Source organism: Xenopus laevis, chromosome 3L (genome assembly GCF_017654675.1).
Source record: "Xenopus laevis strain J_2021 chromosome 3L, Xenopus_laevis_v10.1, whole genome shotgun sequence".
Lineage (NCBI taxonomy): Eukaryota > Metazoa > Chordata > Amphibia > Anura > Pipidae > Xenopus > Xenopus laevis.
Genome location: NC_054375.1, coordinates 25,867,365 through 25,888,924, shown reverse-complemented (window position 1 = coordinate 25,888,924; position 21,560 = coordinate 25,867,365). Strand labels below are relative to the sequence as shown.

General features: G+C 40.9%; 1 protein-coding gene across 1 annotated transcript; it reads right to left on the bottom strand.

Annotated features, from left to right (window-relative positions):
• Positions 1-220: 220 nt before the first annotated feature.
• Positions 221-19,977, bottom strand: bpgm.L (bisphosphoglycerate mutase L homeolog). Its single transcript, NM_001092207.1, is given in 3 exon segments — positions 221-712; positions 8,608-9,266; positions 19,763-19,977. Coding segments are annotated over 2 exon segments (780 nt in total). The 5' UTR covers positions 9,209-9,266; positions 19,763-19,977; the 3' UTR covers positions 221-533.
• Between the last annotated feature and the right edge of the window lie 1,583 nt (positions 19,978-21,560).

The following is a 21,560-nucleotide window of genomic DNA, read 5'->3' as shown; positions in this document are numbered from 1 at the left end:
GAAACAACAGCACCATCTTTCGACCAGCCTAATAGTTGAGAGACATTTTCAGAAGAAGAGATAAGTCTTCCTATGTTGATCTGCTTAGAAAAGATTAATATTATTTTTTTTATTTTTATTATTATTATTAATAGAGAAATATCAGACGGCTCTCCTCTTAGGGCCTTCTACATTCCTGTCCCCTAGTAGTGGTGGGATCTGCTGCCAGTGAAACTATTCGTTGGGAGGCTGATAGTTACTAATGACATTTCAGGGGGCTCATATTTTGGAACACATTCTATCCTAACCTGCAACTCACTGTGGGTAACTGCATCAAATGGAACCTTTACAAGGGAGTGTATTGGTACCACCTATTTGACCTCAGCATTGGACTTTTAAGATTTTTGGAGTAATTTATTGAGCAAATAAATGTCAATATGGACCTGCAACCAACAATAAAAATAAGATTCTATTTACACTGTGTTATACAAACAAGAGACTGTAACAAAGCACCGCAGATTCTTGTCAAAAAGGGAAACACTTAGGGCATTTCCTTATTTATCATTAGGTTTCACTTTTCCTTGATCTTCCACTTTCTTTATAGCAGCTCGGATGGCCTCCTGGTCGCCCAAGAATTCGTGAGGCTTGATGGGATGTAGATTCTCATCGAGTTCAAGGAGCACAGGGACGCCGGTAGGAAGAGAAATGTTCACAATATCTGAGTCAGAGATTCCTGTAAAAAGCAGAACAGAGAAAGGAAACATGATTTTATTGGTCAAATAGAAACCCAAGAGGTTATGTCGTAACAATGGCAAAGCTTTGTCATGGTCTAGTTATCCATAGCCATTAATTCACACTGGTCTACTGAAAGTAAACATCTAAGGATGTGATGTGGCTGCTTGGGGGGACTTGGAGCCGTAGAAGGGGGGTTAAGTCTGAAGGTCATTTAGGGTGATATTTGGGGAGAATGCTTAATTGTTCTCCTAGATACAACTGAAAGTCCAGCTTGAAGGTTAAAAAGGGTGAGATTGTAATATTCTGGGGACAATAACTGTTTGACTGATACATCAATGTTTTTCTGTAACCTAGTTAATAACTAAAATACGCTCTGACCAAAGGCTGAATCTCCAAGAGGGACAACGGACTAGTTTAGAGAAGCAAAGAGCAAAAAAAAAAAAAAAGGCACAAACAACTATGCTCCTTACCCCTACCCTGTATTTGTCCCACTGCTATCAGACAGAAATCATTCCACCTTAAGTTAAGTACAGGTATGGGACTTTTTATCCAGAATGCTTGGGACCTGTGGTTTTTCTGGATAACGGATTTTTTCAAAATTTTAATCTTCATATCTTAAGTCTACTTGAAAATCATGTAAACATTAAATAAACCCAATCGGCGGGTTTTGCTTCCAATAAGGATTAATTAGATCTTAGTTGGGATCAAGTACAAGCTACTGTTTTATTATTACAAAGAAAAAGGTAATTTTTTTTAACATTTTGGATTATTTGGATAAAATTAAATCTATGGGAGAGGGCCTTCCCATAATTCGGATCTTAAATTGGTTTCAGGATAACGGGTCTCAAACCTGTTTTGTGATGTCCAGTATCAAAAAAAAGTTTATTAATATAAATATTGTATTATTTGCTTGTCAGCCTGAACAGTCTTTTTTTAATATGTGAAAGTTTTTACATTAATTGAGACATTGAAGAAGCTGGCAGACATAGGCAAGTGCTTATAGTAACCTGTCTTCACAAATGTCAGTGTATTAGATTACCAAGGATTGGGTTTCACCTTGACCTTTCCCTGTATGACCTTTTCCCCAGTGTGTGCACATGTGTATGTATGTGTATATATATATATATATATATATATATATATATATATATATATATATATATATATATATATATATATATATATATATATATATACTCATAAGGGAAAATACTCTTCGAGAACTGGGTTGGGGGAGTGGCGTCACAGTAAGAACCATAGTGCTATACATTGGGGAAATCATTTTTGCTGAGGGCCCAAGGAAGTTATGCTGAACCCCTGTACATTAATTGAGACATTGAAGAAGCTGGCAGACATAGGCAAGTGCTTATAGTAACCTGTCTTCACAAATGTCAGTGTATTAGATTACCAAGGATTGGGTTTCACCTTGACCTTTCCCTGTATGACCTTTTCCCCAGTGTGTGCACATGTGTATGTATGTGTATATATATATATATATATATATATATATATATATATATATATATATATATATATATATATATATATATATATATATATATATATATATATATATATATACTCATAAGGGAAAATACTCTTCGAGAACTGGGTTGGGGGAGTGGCGTCACAGTAAGAACCATAGTGCTATACATTGGGGAAATCATTTTTGCTGAGGGCCCAAGGAAGTTATGCTGAACCCCTGTAAAATTCTCAATTGGAAACATCAGAACATTTCAGACTACAAATTGTCCACATCATGTACAGCCAAACTGGTCAAACCCCATCAGCAAGTCTACCGGTATGTTAATGGACTGTTGGAGGTATCCCAAGCAGTAAAACTATCAATTGTTCTAAAGATTGCCATCCAACTGGTATTTTACTGTCCTAGCCAATAAAATACCAGCTAAAGCCAGTAGGCCTTATTTCGTCTTTGCTACTACAGGTATGGGATCCGTTATCTGGAAACCTGTTATTCAGAAAGCTGCAAATTATGGGAAGGGCATCTCCCATAAACTCCATTTTAATCAAATGATTCATAATTTTAGAATAATTCCCCTTTTCTCTGTAATAATAATAATACAACAGTAGCTTGTACTTGATCCAAGCAAAGATAGAATGAATCCTTATTGGAAGTGAAAACCAGCCTATTGGGCTTTAGTAATGTTTAAATTATTGTTAAGTAGACTTAACAAGTAGGCAATCCAAATTACATATCCAGAAAAGCCTAGGTCCCAAGCATTCCAGAGAACAGGCTACCATACCTACATACTGTATAACCCTTGATCTACCCTTATCCTATCACCTATAATACTGAATCAGCACCGCTAATCAAAAATTATGTTGAAGACAATTTAAGCATACACAGAACTAGGCCAGTTTAGGTTTCTGTCATGCATATCCCATGGCGTATAAGTGCTTGAGGCAGGGGGAAAATATTATTTAACTTTTTCTTTTTACATATTTTATGTAAAATATGAACCAACAAAGCATGCAGGAAAGACAAATTTACAAAAAAAAAAAAAAGCGACAGTATTACAAATAAAGTAAATATGACCCACCCACCCTGGAGCCTGGGAACTGCAAAGAACATCATCTTTATTGGCAGAATCCAGCCAGCCAATTGGATCAAGCCCTTACTAAAAGATGGCAGCCTCTCATTAAGGAAAGTAAATATTTGTTGTCTGGAATATTTTCACAAAGTGACATTTACTCTTTTTTGCTGTAGCCACAGACATAAGCGAGGTGGTTAAATATTTAAATATTTATTTTATATATATATATATATATATATATATATATATATATATATATATATATATATATATATATATATATATATATATATATATATATATATATATATATATATATATATATATATATGATATATTATCCAGAAACCCATTATCATAATCCAGATTTTTAAAATTGATTTGCTTTTTCTCTGTAATAATAAAACTGTACCTTGTACTTTATCCAAACTAAGATACAATCAATCCTTATCGGAAGCAAAATCAGCCTATTGGGTTTATTTAATTTTGATTAAATGATTTTCTAGTAGACTTAGGGTACAAAGATCCAAATTATGGAATATATATAATTTGAATATTCAAATTAAGAGGAGTATAATAGGACTGCTCCAATGAACTGGATAGGAGCCTCTGAGGAAGGGAGAATTCATAAAACGCATTAAGCCGGAAGTTTTAATATTGAATGTAAGTCTGGATACTCGTTTGTTGTAATAAAGTATTACACATAGGGGCAGATTTACTAAAGGGCAAAGTGACTAACATTAGCGAAAATTCGCCAGCGTGACGTAATTTCGTAACTTCGCTAGCCAAGGAGATAGACTCTAGCTGTAATTTGCTACCTTACGCCAGGCAAAGTTGTGCTCTGGCGAATGGATGTAAATACGCCAATTCACTAAGATGCGGATTTTACTGAACGTTACCTCTTGCGCCAGACTTGCCTTCGCCACCTCAGACCAGGCTGGATGCAATAGATAGGAGATAGAAAACTTTTCAACTATTTTTTGAGGAAGTCCTAAGACCCAAAAAAACACTAGCAACTTTTCATTTTTCCGGGTTATAGGCTGCAAAAGATCGTAAATTTTTTCTGCGGTACCTGGCTTCCCCCCTACATTTCCTAACATATGGCACATAAACTATACACTGGGCTCATGTGTAGGGCAATATAACAACTCTAGTTTATTTTATTTAGGTTTAGTATGTAGTGTAATGTATTGGCTGCAACACACAAACATAGAGTGTAGTGCTACACAATCAATCTCACCACTTTTTGTAGCGTCGGGTGCCAGCTGTGACTCTGTCTGCCCAGGTCTAGTGCAAATTCCGATACAAATTCCAGCAGCACTCCGGTATAGTGAAAGAAATGTATTTGTGCAAATGAAGCAACGTTTCGGGCATAACCAGCCCTTTATCAAGCTTGGTAAAGGGCTGGTTATGCCCGAAACGTTGCTTCATTTGCACAAATAAATTTCTTTCACTATACCGGAGTGCTGCTGGAATTTGTATCGGTATTGGCTGCAACATAAACGTCCATTTAACTTCCCATCGTATGCAAATTAAGCAACGCTAGTGCAATTTCGCTCTACTTGCCGCAGTAATGGTAGCGCTACTTCACCAGTGTTCAGCGCCCTAGGCGCAACTTCAGATTTTAGCGAATTAGAGTTGTCCTGGCGAATCTACGCCTGGCGAAGTGTTGCGATGTGAGCTGGCGAATTTTCGGAGGTTGCGTGAATTTGCCCCATAGTGTCTGTATTTTTGACCATGGCAGAGGAGAGGTGGATGTGACAAAGTGATCGCTGTACTGAGACACAACGTGAGCTTAAAAAGACTAACTTTTGTGGAACGGAACTGATCTGATAAACTTCTTAGGAGGCGCACACTCATTCTATTACTTATATTGTCTTTTGGGATTTGGAGTCCCGTTTGTGCTGCGCATCCAGTTATAGTTGCACAAGGTGTAAGCTCTGATTTCAAATATTTGAGTAGATGTCGCGTGTACAAGAGGGTTACACATGAAAAGGTCGTATTTCTGAACTGGGATCCCAAGTGGTCAGGGTGCATCTTGGCTCTGCCTGACCTGCTCCCCTTGCTCCTGTACTGCACTGCTTTTGGGGATTTTGGATGATGATTCTACTATTTTCAGTAGGGAAGGTAAGGACAGCAGGAGACTGGCATGTTACGGAGGGTAAACTGGTTACACATCAGGAGGATTTCCAAAAAACAATCCAAGAGGAAACAGTTAAACGTTTAAACATTTCTCAATTCCACTCACAATTAAAACAACCGGTCAGCACAGCTGGTCTAGTGCATGTCAGGAATGTGCCCACAGTTTTACTTTCAAATAGTCTCCCATTGCTTAGTCATCTGCCGTGGTTTTAGCAGCGATAGACAAATGAACCACCTACTAAAAGGACCAGCACAATGAAAAAAATAGTCACAATTAATTTTACAGATCTCTGTGTTTAACGGGTTTAAACGTAAAGGGGATCTATCGTGGAAATGAAAATTTAATATAAGCTTCATCTTGTAAAAAACTTTCTAACTATAGTAAATTAAAAATTCTGTACCATTTATGAAATAATCAAGTTACTTTTCATCTCTCCATCTGAACAACCTGTCTCCCTTCATTTTGTCTTCATGCAGTAGGTGGAGTCAATTTTTGATTGATTGTTAGGTCTAATACATCCTTTGGGGGGGGGGGGGGTTGCACCCTTAAAGGAAAACTATACCCCCAAAATGAATACTTAAGCAACAGATAGTTTATATCAAATTGAATGACATATTAAAGAATCTTACCAAACTGGAATATATATTTACATATATATTGCCCTTTTACATCTCTTGCCTTGAACCACCATTTCGTGACTCTATCTGTGCTGCCTGACCAGAAATACTACAACACTAACTGTAACAGGAAGAAGTGAGGAAGCAAAAGGCAGAACTCTGTCTGTTAATTGGCTCATGTGACCTTACATGTGGTTTGTATGTGTGCACAGTGAATCCTCCGATCTCAGCGGGCGGCCCTTATTTTTTAAAATGGCAATTTTCTATTTATGATTACCCAATGGCACATACTACTAAAAAAGTATATTATTATGATAATGGTTCATTTACATGAAGCAGGGTTTTACACATGAGCTGTTTTACTCAGTATCTTTTAATAGAGACCTACATTGTTTGGGGGGTATAGTTTTCCTTTAACCTAGGTGCTCACTCTCTAAAAATAACCGGCTCTGATGGAAACCCTGTTTCTCTACTTGCAGGGTGTTTGCCAACTTCTGTGTAAGGAGTTCTTACCCTAGTGGTATAGGTGGCCGGCAGGGACGCCAGCCGCATGGTGATTCCTCCTCAGGCGCCAACGTGTGTTAGGGCGCCCGCAGCGCGCACTTCCTGGATTTACATGCGTAACGTTGCCGGCGTCATGACGTCATCACGCCGTAGTGCAAAATTTAAAGGTACTTAAAGGGGCCTCGAGTTCTAGCTCATTGCCCGTTGTTAGGTCTAAACTTGTGTTAGTATCTGGGTGTGCTTAATATATCTGTTTAATTCCAGTTTTCATCCTGCCTGATTTTCCTGAGCTCTGATTATCCTGCCCCTTGCCTGCCTGACTATCCTTGAACACTGCCCGCACCGATCCCGGCCTATCTGACTTTGTCTGAACACTGCCTGCACCGATTCCGGCCTGTCTGACTGTCTGAATTCTGCCAGCACTGATCCCAGCCTGTCTGACTACGCTTTGTCTATTCCCAGTACTGTGCCTTCTGGCCAAAGACTTAACGACTGTGTCCCTTTGCTCATTCAGAACTCTTGCCTGGCTCCTCTCTTATTAAGACCTGGTGGCATCCAATTAGCGGAGGGCTGCTCCTGAAGTGAAAGGTGGCTGCTACAGGCAGAAGCAGAGCCGAGACCAGGGAGCCTAGCACCTGTCCTAGCTCCTGTTTAGGGAGCCGGTCATGACAGTCTGTTGTTTAGTTACCTTTTGTTTGTGCTGGAGTTGGTTATTTGAGTTATTCTGCTAAGAAAGGGAGCCCCCCTAAAAGACGTATTAGACCTACCTGTCAATCAAAATCGGACCCAGACCTCAGCATGAATGATTCACTGTAATCAGTGGAAACAAATGTTTCTACAACCAGGTCTAACTCTAAAGCTGCGTGTTTAAAAAAGGAAACAGATATTTGCATGGGGAAAATCAAACAAGCGTTGACATGGTATCAAGCAAAACAATTATTTGTGGTATTTGAGGTAGAACCTTGTTAGAGCAGGCTTTCTGTATCACTCTGGCAAAGATGTCTAGCCCCATCTCTAATTCCACGCTTCCTCTAGAGCAGTTCTTGTCACGTTTCTTAGGTTCAAGTTCTCCTTTGACACCTAACATTTGGCCAGGCCATAATGACAAGTACGTATGGGAGTCCAAACCCCACTTACCAACAAGATGGGTTTCTAAGAGTATTTCGGAGAGGAAATATGCATCCACCCTAAATCTGTCCCTAAGTGACATTAAAATTGGACACCCCCAAACAAGGATCTAAGCCACCATAGGACCAACAAAATGGGCTCTCCAAGAACATTAAGTAAGTATATAAGCATCCAACCTAAATCTGTCCCTAACGGACATTCAGGTTGGATCCCTCCAACCAAGTATCTGAGCCACCCTAGAAGGACCAACACGATGGGCTCTCCAAGTATATTAAGGATGGACATAGGCATCCACCTAAATCTGTCCGTAACTGACATTCAGGGTGAGCATCCAACCAAGGATCGAATCCACCCCATGGGACCATCCTCACAATTGCAGTAAAACAGCTGATATGCCAATCAAGATCCATTGATGAGATTTGGACCACTCACCTTGTAAACATTCCCCGTTGCCTTATATGACCTTGCATCGTGTCAGTAATGTTATAATGGGCCCAACGCCAACTGAATTATCCAGTCACATTGGGTTTATCACCAGGCACCCAAGCAGTTACATTCCATAATAAACAGCAGCCTTAGGGTCTGGAATACTGCCAGCTCATTCTGCGAGCAGCTGCAAGGCACACACATATTCCTTAGTTTGCTGTTATGTACCTTACAGGGAGTGACTTCAAGTATTAGCATTCCGCTTAACTTGTTTAGAAGATATGCCTGACATTGTGGAATGAGGTGGATATGTGGGGCCTGGTAGTCCTGCCCAGTACATCAGTAAATAAGATATGTAATAATAATCATCAGCCTATGGAACAATGCAACATGCAATATATGATGTTAAACTGCAGGAGGTGATAAAGGTTGAAAGCTTTGTTCTCACCAAGTGGTCTAATATTGCCCCACCTTGTACTAACTAATGGAGTTATATCACTTATACTGTAGGATACTCTACCTTCCAAGTGCTTAAGAAGTGCTCTTGTGCTGTTGCCATGTGCCGATATCAGAACACGTTTTCCGTTCCTAATTTCCGGTACGATCACTTCGTTCCAATATGGAAGAAGTCGTTCGAGTACTTGTTTTAAGCTTTCGGACTTTGGTAGTTTTTCGTTTGGAATATCGCAAGTTGTATACCTCCGGTCAGTGTGAATTTCTTGATAATAAGGGTGATTCACATTTATGGGTGGTGGGGAGACATCATAGCTTCTTCGCCAGATTTTCACTTGTTCTTCTCCATGATTCAGAGCAAGTTCTGCTCGATTAAGACCTATCAAAGCTCCGTAATGACGTTCGTTGAGTCGCCATGAACTCTGGACGGGGACCCATTCTTGGTCCAGCTCCCGCATTACCAGCCATGCTGTTTGTATGGATCGACTCAGGATGGAAGTGAAGACAAGGTCAAACTCAAACCCCAAAGATTTCAACTTCTTCCCACACTCCTCAGCTTCTCTGAGCCCATCGTGGCTCAACTTTTGGTCAACCCAACTGCAGAAGCGGTTTTCAATGTTCCAGGCACCTTCGCCGTGTCTCAGCATAACAAGTTTATATTTTGACATGTTGTTATCTGTCTCCCAGATCTTTAAGTAAGTAGAGTCTTGTTTGTTCAGGAGTCACCTGGTGGAATTAAAAGACGACAAGTGGATACATGTGGAGGCAGTCTAACAGACATCTCGAGTAGTTAAAAATGTGAAAGGATAGGTCATGAAAGTGGAAAGTTGTTCTGTTCAATAAAACATATATATCCCTTCTATAATACAGGTATGGGACCTGTTATCCAGAATGCTCAGGTCCTGGGGTTTTTCAGATAATGGACTTTTCTGTAATTTGGATCTTCATACCTTAAATCTACTAGAAAATCATTTAAGCATTAAATAAACCTAATAGGCTGGTTTTGCGTCCAATAAAGCTACTGTTTTATTATTACAGAGAAAAAGAAAATCATTTTTAAAAATGTGGATTATTTGGATAAAATGGATTCTATGGGAGACAACCTTTCCGCTATTTGGAGCTTTCTGGATAATGGGTATTCGGATAACCGATCCCATACCCTGTACATGGTTTAGCTTTAGTTACCTTTAAAGGGAAAGCATTCCACACCTAGAACTCACTCAAGTAATACAGGTATGGGACCTGTTATCCAGAATGCTTGGGCTTTTCCCGAATAAGGGGTCTCGCCGTAATTTGGATCGCAATAATTTATGTCTACGAAAAAATAATTTAAACATTAATAAACCCAATAGGCTGGTTTTTCCTCCAATTAGGATTAATTATATCTTAGTTGCGATCAAGTACAAACTACTGTTTTATTATTACAAAGAAAATCATATTCCAAATTTGAATTATTTAATTAAAATGGAGTCGATGGGAGATGGCCATTCTAAATAAAGGGATTCTGGATAACAGATCCTATATCCGTAGCTCAAAAGCATATGGTGCTATAGAATAATATATATATATATATATATATATATATATATATATATATATATATATATATCTCAATAAATGATATTGAAGTTTCTAATGCATGCTATTTATTGTAGGTAGTAATTCTCAGCCCTAGAAAGGATGTGTGGTCATGAAGAGGTCTCCTTGGTGCGCGTGCTATTGCACTCAGTGGTGAATGCTTTAGCCAAGACAAACAAAAAGGGCAAATGTTAGAGCAAATATACAGAGGAGACGGGATGTGCACATGCTGAGCTATGTATGTCCTCACCCTTTAGGGCTAGTCCACACGGGGAGATAGCGACGCGTTTGCGGTCGCGGCGACAAAGCGCCGCGACCGGCGCAGGCGACAGTTTTGTATGGGCGCCTATGTAAAAACGCCTGTGCTAACCACACGAGGCGATGCGCTTTTCAACAGTCGCCTGAAAAAGCCTGGCGAGGCATTTTCAGGCGACTGTTGAAAAGCGCATCGCCTCGTGTGGTTAGCACAGGCGTTTTTACATAGGCGCCCATACAAAACTGTCGCCTGCGCCGGTCGCGGCGACTGTCGCGGCGCTTTGTCGCCGCGACCGCAAACGCGTCGTTATCTCCCCGTGTGGACTAGCCCTTACTGTACAAGGAAGGCTTAAAGCAATAGACACAGGGCACACTAGGGTGAATTGCTGTACAACTGAGCAAGAGAATGACATATCCATAGAGGGAAAAGTCGCCATAAAAATTTTTTCACCGTTAAACAAATCAACCTCCACACAGTAGTTTTAAAGCACACTGAGCAAACTGGGATGCAATGGTACTAAGGGTCTTGTCTATGGTGAATGAGGCTACAGTTCAGGCTCCAGTGTAACCTCTCATTTCTAAGTGGACAGGAACACCAAAAAAATAAAGTGTTTTAAAGTAATTCATATATAATATACGGTTATCTTGCACTGGTAAAACTGGTGTGTTTGCTTTAATAAGCTGCTGTGTAGCCATGGGGGGAAAGGCACAGGTTACACAGCACATAACACAATGGTAGCTGTCTGTTGTGTAACTTGTGCCTTTTCTCCTTTTTTGCAGCCTAAATGGCTGCCCCCGTGGCTACACAACGGCTTATTATATAAACTATAGTCGTTTTTCTAAAGCTCTAGTTTTACGAGTGCAGAGCGACAGTACATTTTATTTTAATTAATTTGATACACTTTAATTTTTATGTGTTACTGTTCCTTTAATCACATATCCAGGCCTGTGAAGGCCAAGATAGTGCTAAAAATGAGCACAGAGTGACACTGGGCGGCCAGGAGACAGCTGTTTAAATCCCGCACCCACCCAGTCCACCTTGTAGCTCCATTCTCCCTTTCTAGTTGTGTGGAGGGTGACGGGGAAGATGTGTGTGTTAAAGGGGTTGTTCACCTTTAAATTAACCTTTAGTATGATGTAAAGAGTGATATTCTGAGACAATTTTCAGTTGATTTCCATTTTTTACTATTTGTCGATTTTGAGCTTTTTATTCAGCAGCTCTCCAGTTTGCAAATTTCAGCAGTCTGGTTGCTAGGATTCAAATTACCCTTGCAACTATGCATGAATAAGAGACTGCTTATGGAATATGAGTAGGAGAGGACCTAAGCAGAAAGACTAGTAATAAAGAGTAGCAATAACAATAAACATGTTTTTTTAGATGGTGTCGGTGACCCACATTTGAAAGCTTAAAAGAAATAGAAGATGTAGGCAAAAAAAAAAAACAACTATAAAAAAATAAATAATGAAGACCAATTGAAAAGTTGCTTAGCATTGGCCATTCTATAACATACTAAAATAAACTTAAAGGTGAACAACAACAAACAAAGTAGTAGAGGTATGGGACCTGTTATCTAGAATGCTCAGGACCTGGGGTTTTCCGGATAACGGATCTTTCCGTAATTTGGGTCTGCATACCTTAAGTCTACTAGAAATTCATTAAAACATTAAATAAACCCAGTAAGCTGGTTTTGCTTCCAATAAGGATTAATTATATCTTAGTTGGGATCAAGTACAAGCTACTGTTTTATTATTACAGAGAAAAAGGAAATCATTTTTAAAAATTTGGACTATTTGGATAAAATGGAGTCTATGGGAGCCCTTCCATAATTCTGAGCTTTCTGGATATCGAGTTTCCAGATAAAGGATCCTATACTTGTACCACAAATATGTTTGGGCTCTATGCCTTAAAGGGACTCTGGTTGTTAAGTGTCTTAAAGTGGACCCGTCACCCAAACAAAATTATTCCAAATCCTATTTTATCATGTTAGTCAAGCAAAATGAACTTTAATTACACTGTATAAATTATTTGAATATTGTTTCCATCAGTCTGGGAATTCAAAATTATAGCAACCAGGAAGGAGTCATTTTGTGGACACTGTTATTAAGGCAAGCCTTGCATCATCTCAGAATCTTGTTTGTGCACCAGGGGACAGGGACCCAATATCCATCCCCATGCACTGGTTACACAATTAAATGGTTAAGAGAGCTGGGGGAATGTGGGGAGAGCGGTGACATCTAGGAAGTGCTGAATGGAAAGTGAAAGTAATTGCTTGCCCCGCCTCTATGCCTAGGCATAGAGGCGGGGTAGGCAATATTTGATTGACAGCTGATCTTTTTAAATGAGTTTACAGCAGCTATGAATGCTTTAATAAAAAAAATAAATTAGATTTCATATTTAATTTAAAAAGGACTTTTATTATACAGATTTTCATGTCTGGGTGACAGGTCCACTTTAAACTGTAAGTATTTATTATGACTGACTTGTACTACAGGCTTCTTAGCTTCAGGGGACCAATCCCTTTAACAAAAGAAAGGAAAACAACCGGCACAGGTTAAAGTAAACATTTGGCAATGGCAGTGTATATTTATAATCTTCATAAAAAAGTGGCAAAGCCAGTGGCGTAACTATAGATGAAGGTCTGCTTCCTCTACAACGCTTGAATCCCCCTCCCTGCCGCTCGGTTTCTTCTTCCCATAACTTCTAACTGCCGCTTGTGCAGGCTTGCACAGGCGAAGGGGGGTTGCAAACAGGGGTGGGTTGCGAAAAAGGGGTGGGTTGCGGGCAGGGGTGGCTGTGCGAGCTTGGCCCTCTGAAACTTTTTCTGGCAGGGGGCCTGGCAAGTGCTTGTTACACCCCAGTAACATCCAGTAATTTTGGGTGCATCGGACTTAGCCTGTTCCTTTGCTATATATATATATATATATATATAGATAGATAGATAGATAGATAGATAGATAGATAGATAGATAGATAGATAGATAGATAGATAGATAGATAGATAGATAGATAGATAGATAGATAGATATGCTGTGAAAGGCTTTAGCACACACTTCAAAAGTTACATACCTGGGTGCAGTTCAGAAATCAAATATCCAAAGGCAGAAAAAGCTGATGCACACCAGGATTTTCTTCAAAAAGATAAAGCGTTTATTACATCAACGTTTCGGCCCTCGCATGGAGCCTTTATCTTGATAAAGGCTCCATGCGAGGGCCGAGGCAGCGCCGCGTGTGCTTTAACGGAGGTGACTTTTCATCATATCGGATGGGAAGACACGAGGAGGCAGTTCAGGGAGATTGTCGCCCAGAAGAAGAGGCGATTAGTCGCCAGGCGACAAAATCTCCCCTGAATCTCCTCATGTGAACTAACCCTAAAGGGTTTGTTCACCTTTGATGTTTTAAGCAATCTGGTAACTAGGGCCCAAATTAACCTAGCAACCATGCATTGATTTAAATAAGAGACTGGAATATGAATAGGAGAGAGAGTCTGGATAGAGGGATCAGTAATAAAAAGTAACAATAACAATACATTTGTAGCCTTACAGAACATTTGTTTTTTTTAGAAGGGGACAGCGATGCCCATTGGAAAGCTGCAAAGAATCAGAAGAAAAAGACAAATGACTATAAAACTATAAAAATAAATAATGAAAACCAATTGAAAAGTGGCTTAGAATTGGTCATTCTATAACACAATAAAAGTTACTTTAAAGGTGAACCACCCCTTTGAAAGTCCAACATTTGTCTCGCTTAGCCTGTAAGTAGTTTGCAGAAATACAAAGACGCTGTCCCTCCCCCTCTAGTCTAGCCATAGTTTTGATCACAGTGCACTTGCATGAGAACCACTACAGGTATGGGATCCGTTACCCGGTATCCAGAAAGCTCCAAACTGTACATTCTGCTTGATCCCAACTAAGATATAATTAATTCTTATTGGAGGCAACACCAGCTGTTTTGGTTTATTTAATGTTTACATGATTTTCTAGTAGACTTAAGGTATGACTATCCAAATTAGGGGAATATTTATTATCTGGAAACCCCCAGGTCCAGAGCATTCTGGATCACAGGTCCCATAACTGTAGTGTGAATAAAGACAAGTAACCTGATCTTGGTCATGAACAGTATTCATACATACAGGCCTCACACACGACATGCATGAATCCCATTTATCTCCCTCGCAAACCAACACACTTTCCCTTATCTGTATCTTACCAGCGCAGAAGTTCACATATACACAGCAATGTCATATCTGTCTGTCACACACTAGTCCTATCTCTCATAGACAGCCTGCCCTCCCTCTCTAACACACACATTTTCTTAAAGGAACATCACAAGCAAATTTAAAGTATTTATTTGCACCAAGGCTCGTACCCTTATTACCTAAACATAAAAAAACACACATATATTTTATCTAAGCACAATCAGTTCAAATGTCACATTGTTCTTCTGAGCCTTATGGTGGCCATAAACAGGCCGATAAAAGCTGCCGAGTCGGCAGCTTATTGGCCCGTGTATGGGGCCCTCCGACGGGCTTCCCTGATTGATATCTGCCCGAAAGTCGGGCAGATGTAGATTGGGCGGGACTAAAAATCCCGTCGGATCGCGCCCGCATCTGTTCATTAATGCGGTCCCGTGATCCGACCCCCGTTAGCCATCATTAGGATCCGATCGTTGGGCCCTAGGGCCCACGATTGGATCAGCCCGTTATTGCCCACCTCAAGGTGGGCATATCAGGGAGAGATCTGCTCGTTTGGCAGTGGATCACTCCGTGTATGGCCACCTTTATTCTAAACACCAGAAAATATTTTGTCTGTTACCACAGGTGTCTCTATACCATAGGTATTTGCATTTCCCAGACTTTTCAATGAAACATGGAATTAAAGGGCATCTCCGCCTGAAAATGTTATTTTGAGCATCTGTCCAATATACAACTGTACACTCATTAAACATCTTGAATGGATTTAATGTTTAATGTTACTGGATGAAGGTAAAAAATTTAATTTTTTTCTAATATAAGGAAATATAATTTTAAGCAACTTTGCAATATACATTGATTAACAATTTTCTATGGTTTCAAGTTATTTATATATATATATTTATATAAGAGAGAGAGCTATGGAAAGGTTTGTCCCTTTCTATTATCCTGGTGGCTCAGACTGTTGATACAATGTAAGACACGGCAGCTGATTAAGAGACCTGTCTTTGCTGGGGAACCAAGACTTTTGCAACATTGTTTAAAAAGTAATATCCCAACTAAGATATAATTAATTAGTCCTTATTGGAAGCAAAAACCAGCATATTGGGTTTATTTAACGTCTACATGATTTTCTATTAGGAGATCCAAATTACAGAAAGATCTGTTATCTGGAAAAACCCAGGTCCCGTCCAGAGCATTCTAGATAACAGATCCCATACCTGTATGATGATCACCCTAAACATATAGCACATAGATATACTGCATTCTCAGTCTCATCAGTTACAACATTATCCTTTTAAATCAAGACCCTATTATCTCAACATTCCGCATGGCTAATAACCCATATGCTACAGCCAGATGAATTCCAAGCAGCCGTACAGCATTATGCCCCAATGAAGCAAAATCTACCGATACAGAATTAATGAATCTGATTTTAAAAGTATGAGGTGCCGTCCCAACCTACAAAAGAGATTACAATCTAATTTTAAAGGGGTGGTTCACCTTTAAGTTAACTTTTAGGGTAGGGCCACACGGCGCGATTTCGCCGCGATTCTGCGCTGGGCGAGTTGCGAGTTGCGAGTCGCTGCGGTTTTTAAGCCGAAATAGCTTTGTTAACTTTGGCGCTGGCGTCAATGCAAATCGCGGCGAAATCGCTGCGCTAATTCACACGCGGCGATTCGTTTTCTATTGTCGCCCGAAGTTGCCTCGCTGGGCGTTTCCGGGCGACAGTAGAAAAAGAATCGCCGCGTGTGAATTAGCGCAGCGATTTCGCCGCGATTTGCATTGACGCCAGCGCCAAAGTTAGCAAAGCTATTTCGGCTTAAAAACCGCAGCGACTCGCAACTCGCAACTCGCCCAGCGCAGAATCGCGGCGAAATCGCGCCGTGTGGCCTTAGCCTTAGTATGTTATAGAATGGCCAATTCTAATCAACTTTACAATAGGTCTTCATTATTTATCTTTTACAGTTTTTTTTTTTTTTTAATTATTTGCCTTCTTCTTCTGACTCTTTCCAGCTATTAAAAATGAATGCTCTGTAATAAGGCTGCACATTTATGGTTATTGCTTCTGTTACTCATCACCTTATTCAAGCCCTCTCATATTCGTGTTCCAGTCTCTTATTCAAATCAATCCCTGGTTGCTAGGGTAATTTGGACCCTAGCAACCAGATTGCAAACTGGAGAGCTGCTGAATAAAAAATAACTAAAAAACCACAATAAATACATCATGAAAAATAAAAGCCAATTGGAAATTGTCTCAAACTATCACTCTCTACATCTTAATAAAAGTTAAACTCAAAGGTGAAAAACCCTCTTGCAGATGACACCAACACATACGCACATAGGGTAGGACTTCATGGTGCGCGAGGAGCCGACACGTCGCAATGCGACTAAACGCATGTGATGTGTCATATGTTTTAAAGAAAACAGAAGGGACGGAGAAATCGCAGGTAACAACTATATTGGTCCGACTGCAGCTGTGTTTTCATCCGACAGTCGGATCAATGTAGTGGTTACCTGCGATTTCTCCTCCACTTCCGATTTCTTTAAAACATCCGACACGTCGCATGCATTTAGTCGTATTGCGACGTGTCGGCTCCTCGTGCACCATGAAGTCCTACCCATACACACACACTAGTGTTGGTCATTACAAGCCAATTAACTACCATTGTTTTATAAAATAGCTTCATGCAAACATTGTGTGCACAGCACCCTGCACCAGACCCAAAACCCTTATTGCTGCACTGGCTAACCACTGTACCACATTGTTGCAACTATTAGAAGGGTACACCTTTAATAAACAGCTGCATTATTCTCACTGCTTATGATTTATGCACTTGATCTGGCGTAAAACCAATTCTGGCAGAGTGGCTACTGTAGGATGTTGTAACTATTTTTGGGCCTATGTCGAACCGTTTGGACTTGAAATGCCAAGGCCTAATTTGAATCTGAGCCCGGATGTTGGCCACACAGATGGGCTGGATCGAGGGGGTAGATGTCCAACTATTTGTGGAAAACAGGTGTGTGTGCGCATCACATACTCTTCCAGACAAGGGTGCTGCAGATAACCAACATTACCTTGTATGCCAAAACTTCTTGACCCAGGTCAGGAGGAGGACAGCGATTTCACATCAAGCTCCTTAATTTAAAGATGTACCATTTTAAAGAATGGTAAGTGTGCAGTTATTAAAGCTACATAGCACATACCAGTGAAACGACTGCAGCTCCACACTGGATGTGCAGTACAGATGAGTCCAATGTCACGTCTAAAGGACATTGTTTTTCAATGAAGGATGTATGTGTGGATCCTTTGGGCAGCTCATTAATGTGGTGGGGGGAATCTCTGCGTCGGGAACTGGCTGTGCTTAAATAAACAAGAAAAGCGCAGAGAGGCTTCCTGTGGCTTCTCACATAGTGGAAACGTGCCCAGATGACAGTGCTAGGAAGTGACTTGTGTCTTGCTCACTCGTCACACACTGGATGGGGTAACAGGTATCACATCACACAGCTGTCTACAACATGATAAACCTCTTAGGGCAGGCTGACTGGGGTCATCTCTTTCAGCACAATGGATGGGTAACAGGTAATAATCACACAGCAGTCTAGAACAGGGGTCCCCAGCTACCGGGCCGTGGACTGTGCCGAACTGGGCCACCTCTGGTCTTAGCTACAGTCTATAATAGTTGCAAAAACAATAAGGTCGCAGTTACCTGCAATCCCAGCTCCCTCATGCGCCATTACAAGCATCGGGGTCCCCCCACACTACCCTAGGCCCCACATCACAGCCGCAAAGCCTCCTCTGCTGCTGCCAGCTCAAGCCCCAACCCCCCACTGCCCGCGACAGCGTACCTTTTTTAGCCAGTAGGTAAATTGGAAACAGCAACTGTATGCAGGGAGCAGGTGTGCCAGGGCTAGCGAGGCCCACTGGGTTTTTTTACGGTGTCCAACCGGCAATGCCATAAAACAGCTGTGCGAAGCCCAGGAACCTTTCTACTGATCGTGACAAGGACCAAAATACTGTTTAGACAGTTTTTTTGGTAAGCTTAAAATGCACCCATGCATGCACAACCCCCCCCCCCAAGTGTTCGGAATTTTTTTTTGCTTGAGACTGGTCCGTGGTGCAAAAAAGGATGGGGACCGCTGGTCTAGAATATGATAAGCTCTAGAATATAAGCTCTATAACAGTGATCCCCAACCAGTGGCTTGTGAGCAATGTGTTGCTCTTGGATGTTGCTCACAGGTGCTTATTTTTGAATCCCAGGCTTGGAGGTAACTTTTAGTTGCATAAAAACCAGGCTTACTGCACAACAGAGCCTCCTGTAGGCTGCCAGTCCACATAGCCAATCACAGCCCTTATTTGGGGGACTTTTTTTTCATGTTTATGTTGCTCCCAAACTCTCTTTACATTTGAATGTGGCTCAGGAGTAAATATGGTTGGGGACCCCTGCTCTAAAATATGATAAGCACTAGACTATGAGAAGCTCTAGAATATGATAAACTCTAGAATATGATACGAGCAAGACTATGATAACCTCTAGAATATGATAAGAGCTAGACTATGATAAGCGCTAGAATATGATGAGAACTAGACTATGATAAGCGTTAGGCTATGATAAGAGCTAGACTATGATAAGCACTAGAATATGATAAGAGCTAGAATATGATAAGCTCTAGAATATGATAAGCTCTAGAATATGATAAACTCTAGAATATGATAAACTCTAGAATATGATAAACTCTAGAATATGATACAAGCAAGACTATGATAACCTCTAGAATATGATAAGAGCTAGACTATGATAAGCGCTAGACTATGATAAGCTCTAGAATATGATAAGCTCTAGAATATGATAAACTCTAGAATATGATACGAGCAAGACTATGATAACCTCTAGAATATGATAAGAGCTAGACTATGATAAGCGCTAGAATATGATGAGAACTAGACTATGATAAGCGCTAGACTATGATAAGCTCTAGAATATGATAAGAGCTAGACTATGATAAGCGCTAGAATATGATAAGAGCTAGACTATGATAAGCACTAGAATATGATAAGAGCTAGAATATGATAAGCTCTAGAATATGATAAGCTCTCTCAACACCCCACTAGTGACCTTACACAGCAGGGAGCCAATGGTTCTATTCGGTAGATATAAATATCTCAGGTCAGTTAGTGGGGAAGGTGCAAGGACTCACCTCTTGTGCTGCAGGGTGGGCAGTGCAGCAAGTTTGGTGCCAGGGCTGGATCAGGTTGTGCAGAGCAAGGCAGGTCCAGTCAAGTGTTTTCAGGTCTGTAGGTGGAGGGACATAGCAAAGCTGCCACTGTCTCTTCTTCTGCTGTTGTTGCTGCAGTTGCTGTGCCCAGAGTCTCTGTGCTTAAGCATTACAGGAGAAATGATCTGCACTGATCGCTGCCCTTTACAGCAGAGCAGCCTGCCCTTTCACACTGCCATAGATGCTCTGCAGAGCAGTCTGTCCTTTCAGCACAGCAGGTTTGGCATTGATGGTGTGCAGAGCAGCTGGACGATCTCCCCGGTCGCCTCTGTTTTCAGTAGAGCAGGTTTGTGTGCGGAGCTTTGGCTGATGTGCAGAGCAGACTCACGTTATGTTATGTTGCACTGGCTGTTCCGCCGAGCCGCCTCCACTCCCTCCGCCCACAGTCGCTTTTCCATCCTCCGGCTCTGGCTGTTTATTAAGTCCTGCCTCAGTGCAGCTTTGATTGTCAGTTTGTGCAGCCAATTGCAAGCGGCGTGCGTGGATCTTTAGCGTAAACAAGGCAGAAGTGCTATTTCCTCAGTGTTGCGCAGACAAATCATGGTGTTTCAGCCGTTGGATGGGACTCCAGTGCTGCTCTCTTTCACCTGCTGCTGTTTATGAGTTAATTAAAAAGATATTACTAACAGCATGTGTGGCCCTGTTATTCTCTCCACTGGTGGTTGCGACTTTTGACTTAATGTAGCTGATCAGCTTCTGCTGCCTTGTTTTATCATTCATGTATGTAAATTAAAATATATGAATTTTTGGACTGTGTAATTTGGGTTTTATGTAACAGTGATTCTGGGGTATTTAAGGCAGTAAATATTTATTTATCTAGTTACCATCTAATTGTCTATCAGGCTAAATGGGTCCTTAGCAGGACCTGCCTGTCTGTGCTGCTCCCCAGTGGTTGCTAGGCTTGATTTCCCCTGGTTACACCACTATGTTATGGCATTGGCTATTACATCATTTCAAGAATGTTTTCGTAAGAGAACCCCCCCCCCTCCAAAAAAGGTGCTGCAGTGATCAGTTTAGTTAAATTTTAGCATGTTATAGAATATACCCTTAGTTCCAGTGTCGGACTGGCCCACCGGGATACCAGGAAAACTCCCAGTGGGCCCAGGTATCTGTGGCCCCTCATGCTGATAAACATTTGGCCTATTTCATGGTCATTCCCTATTTCTATGAGAACAAAGAGGCTCAATAGATTAAAGTATGTAAAGAAAAGAGACTAGGAGAATAGAGCATCTGAGGAAGGGTCACCCGATCCGAAACATGTCGTGCATTTTCTAATAAAGTAACTATTAACTACAGAAACTGGTTCTCCACTCCAGTGCTGTCTACTATTTGTGAAAGTTTGGAAGGCCTGGCTGTGCCTTACTCTGAAGTTGAACCCACTGAATAACCCAGGATCAATTCATCCACAAAGTGTGCATATAGAAGAATTAGAGGTTGAGTGAGGAGAGGAAGAATAATAGTACTGAGAGTGGGCCTCTGGTCTAAGGGTTTTTTTGGTGGGCCCCTGGTGTCCTAATCCGACACTGCTTAGTACTGTACTTGCCCTTGCGCACAGTTACAATTACAAGGGGAGACGCTTACCCTGATGGCATTATCCAAACAAATACACATTCATACACAGTACATGAATAACCCTGGGTTACAGTGATGTGCGGGCCGGCCCGATACCTGCTCCTCTTGTGGGTCACCTGCCGGCTCTTCCCGCAGGCGACCTTAGACT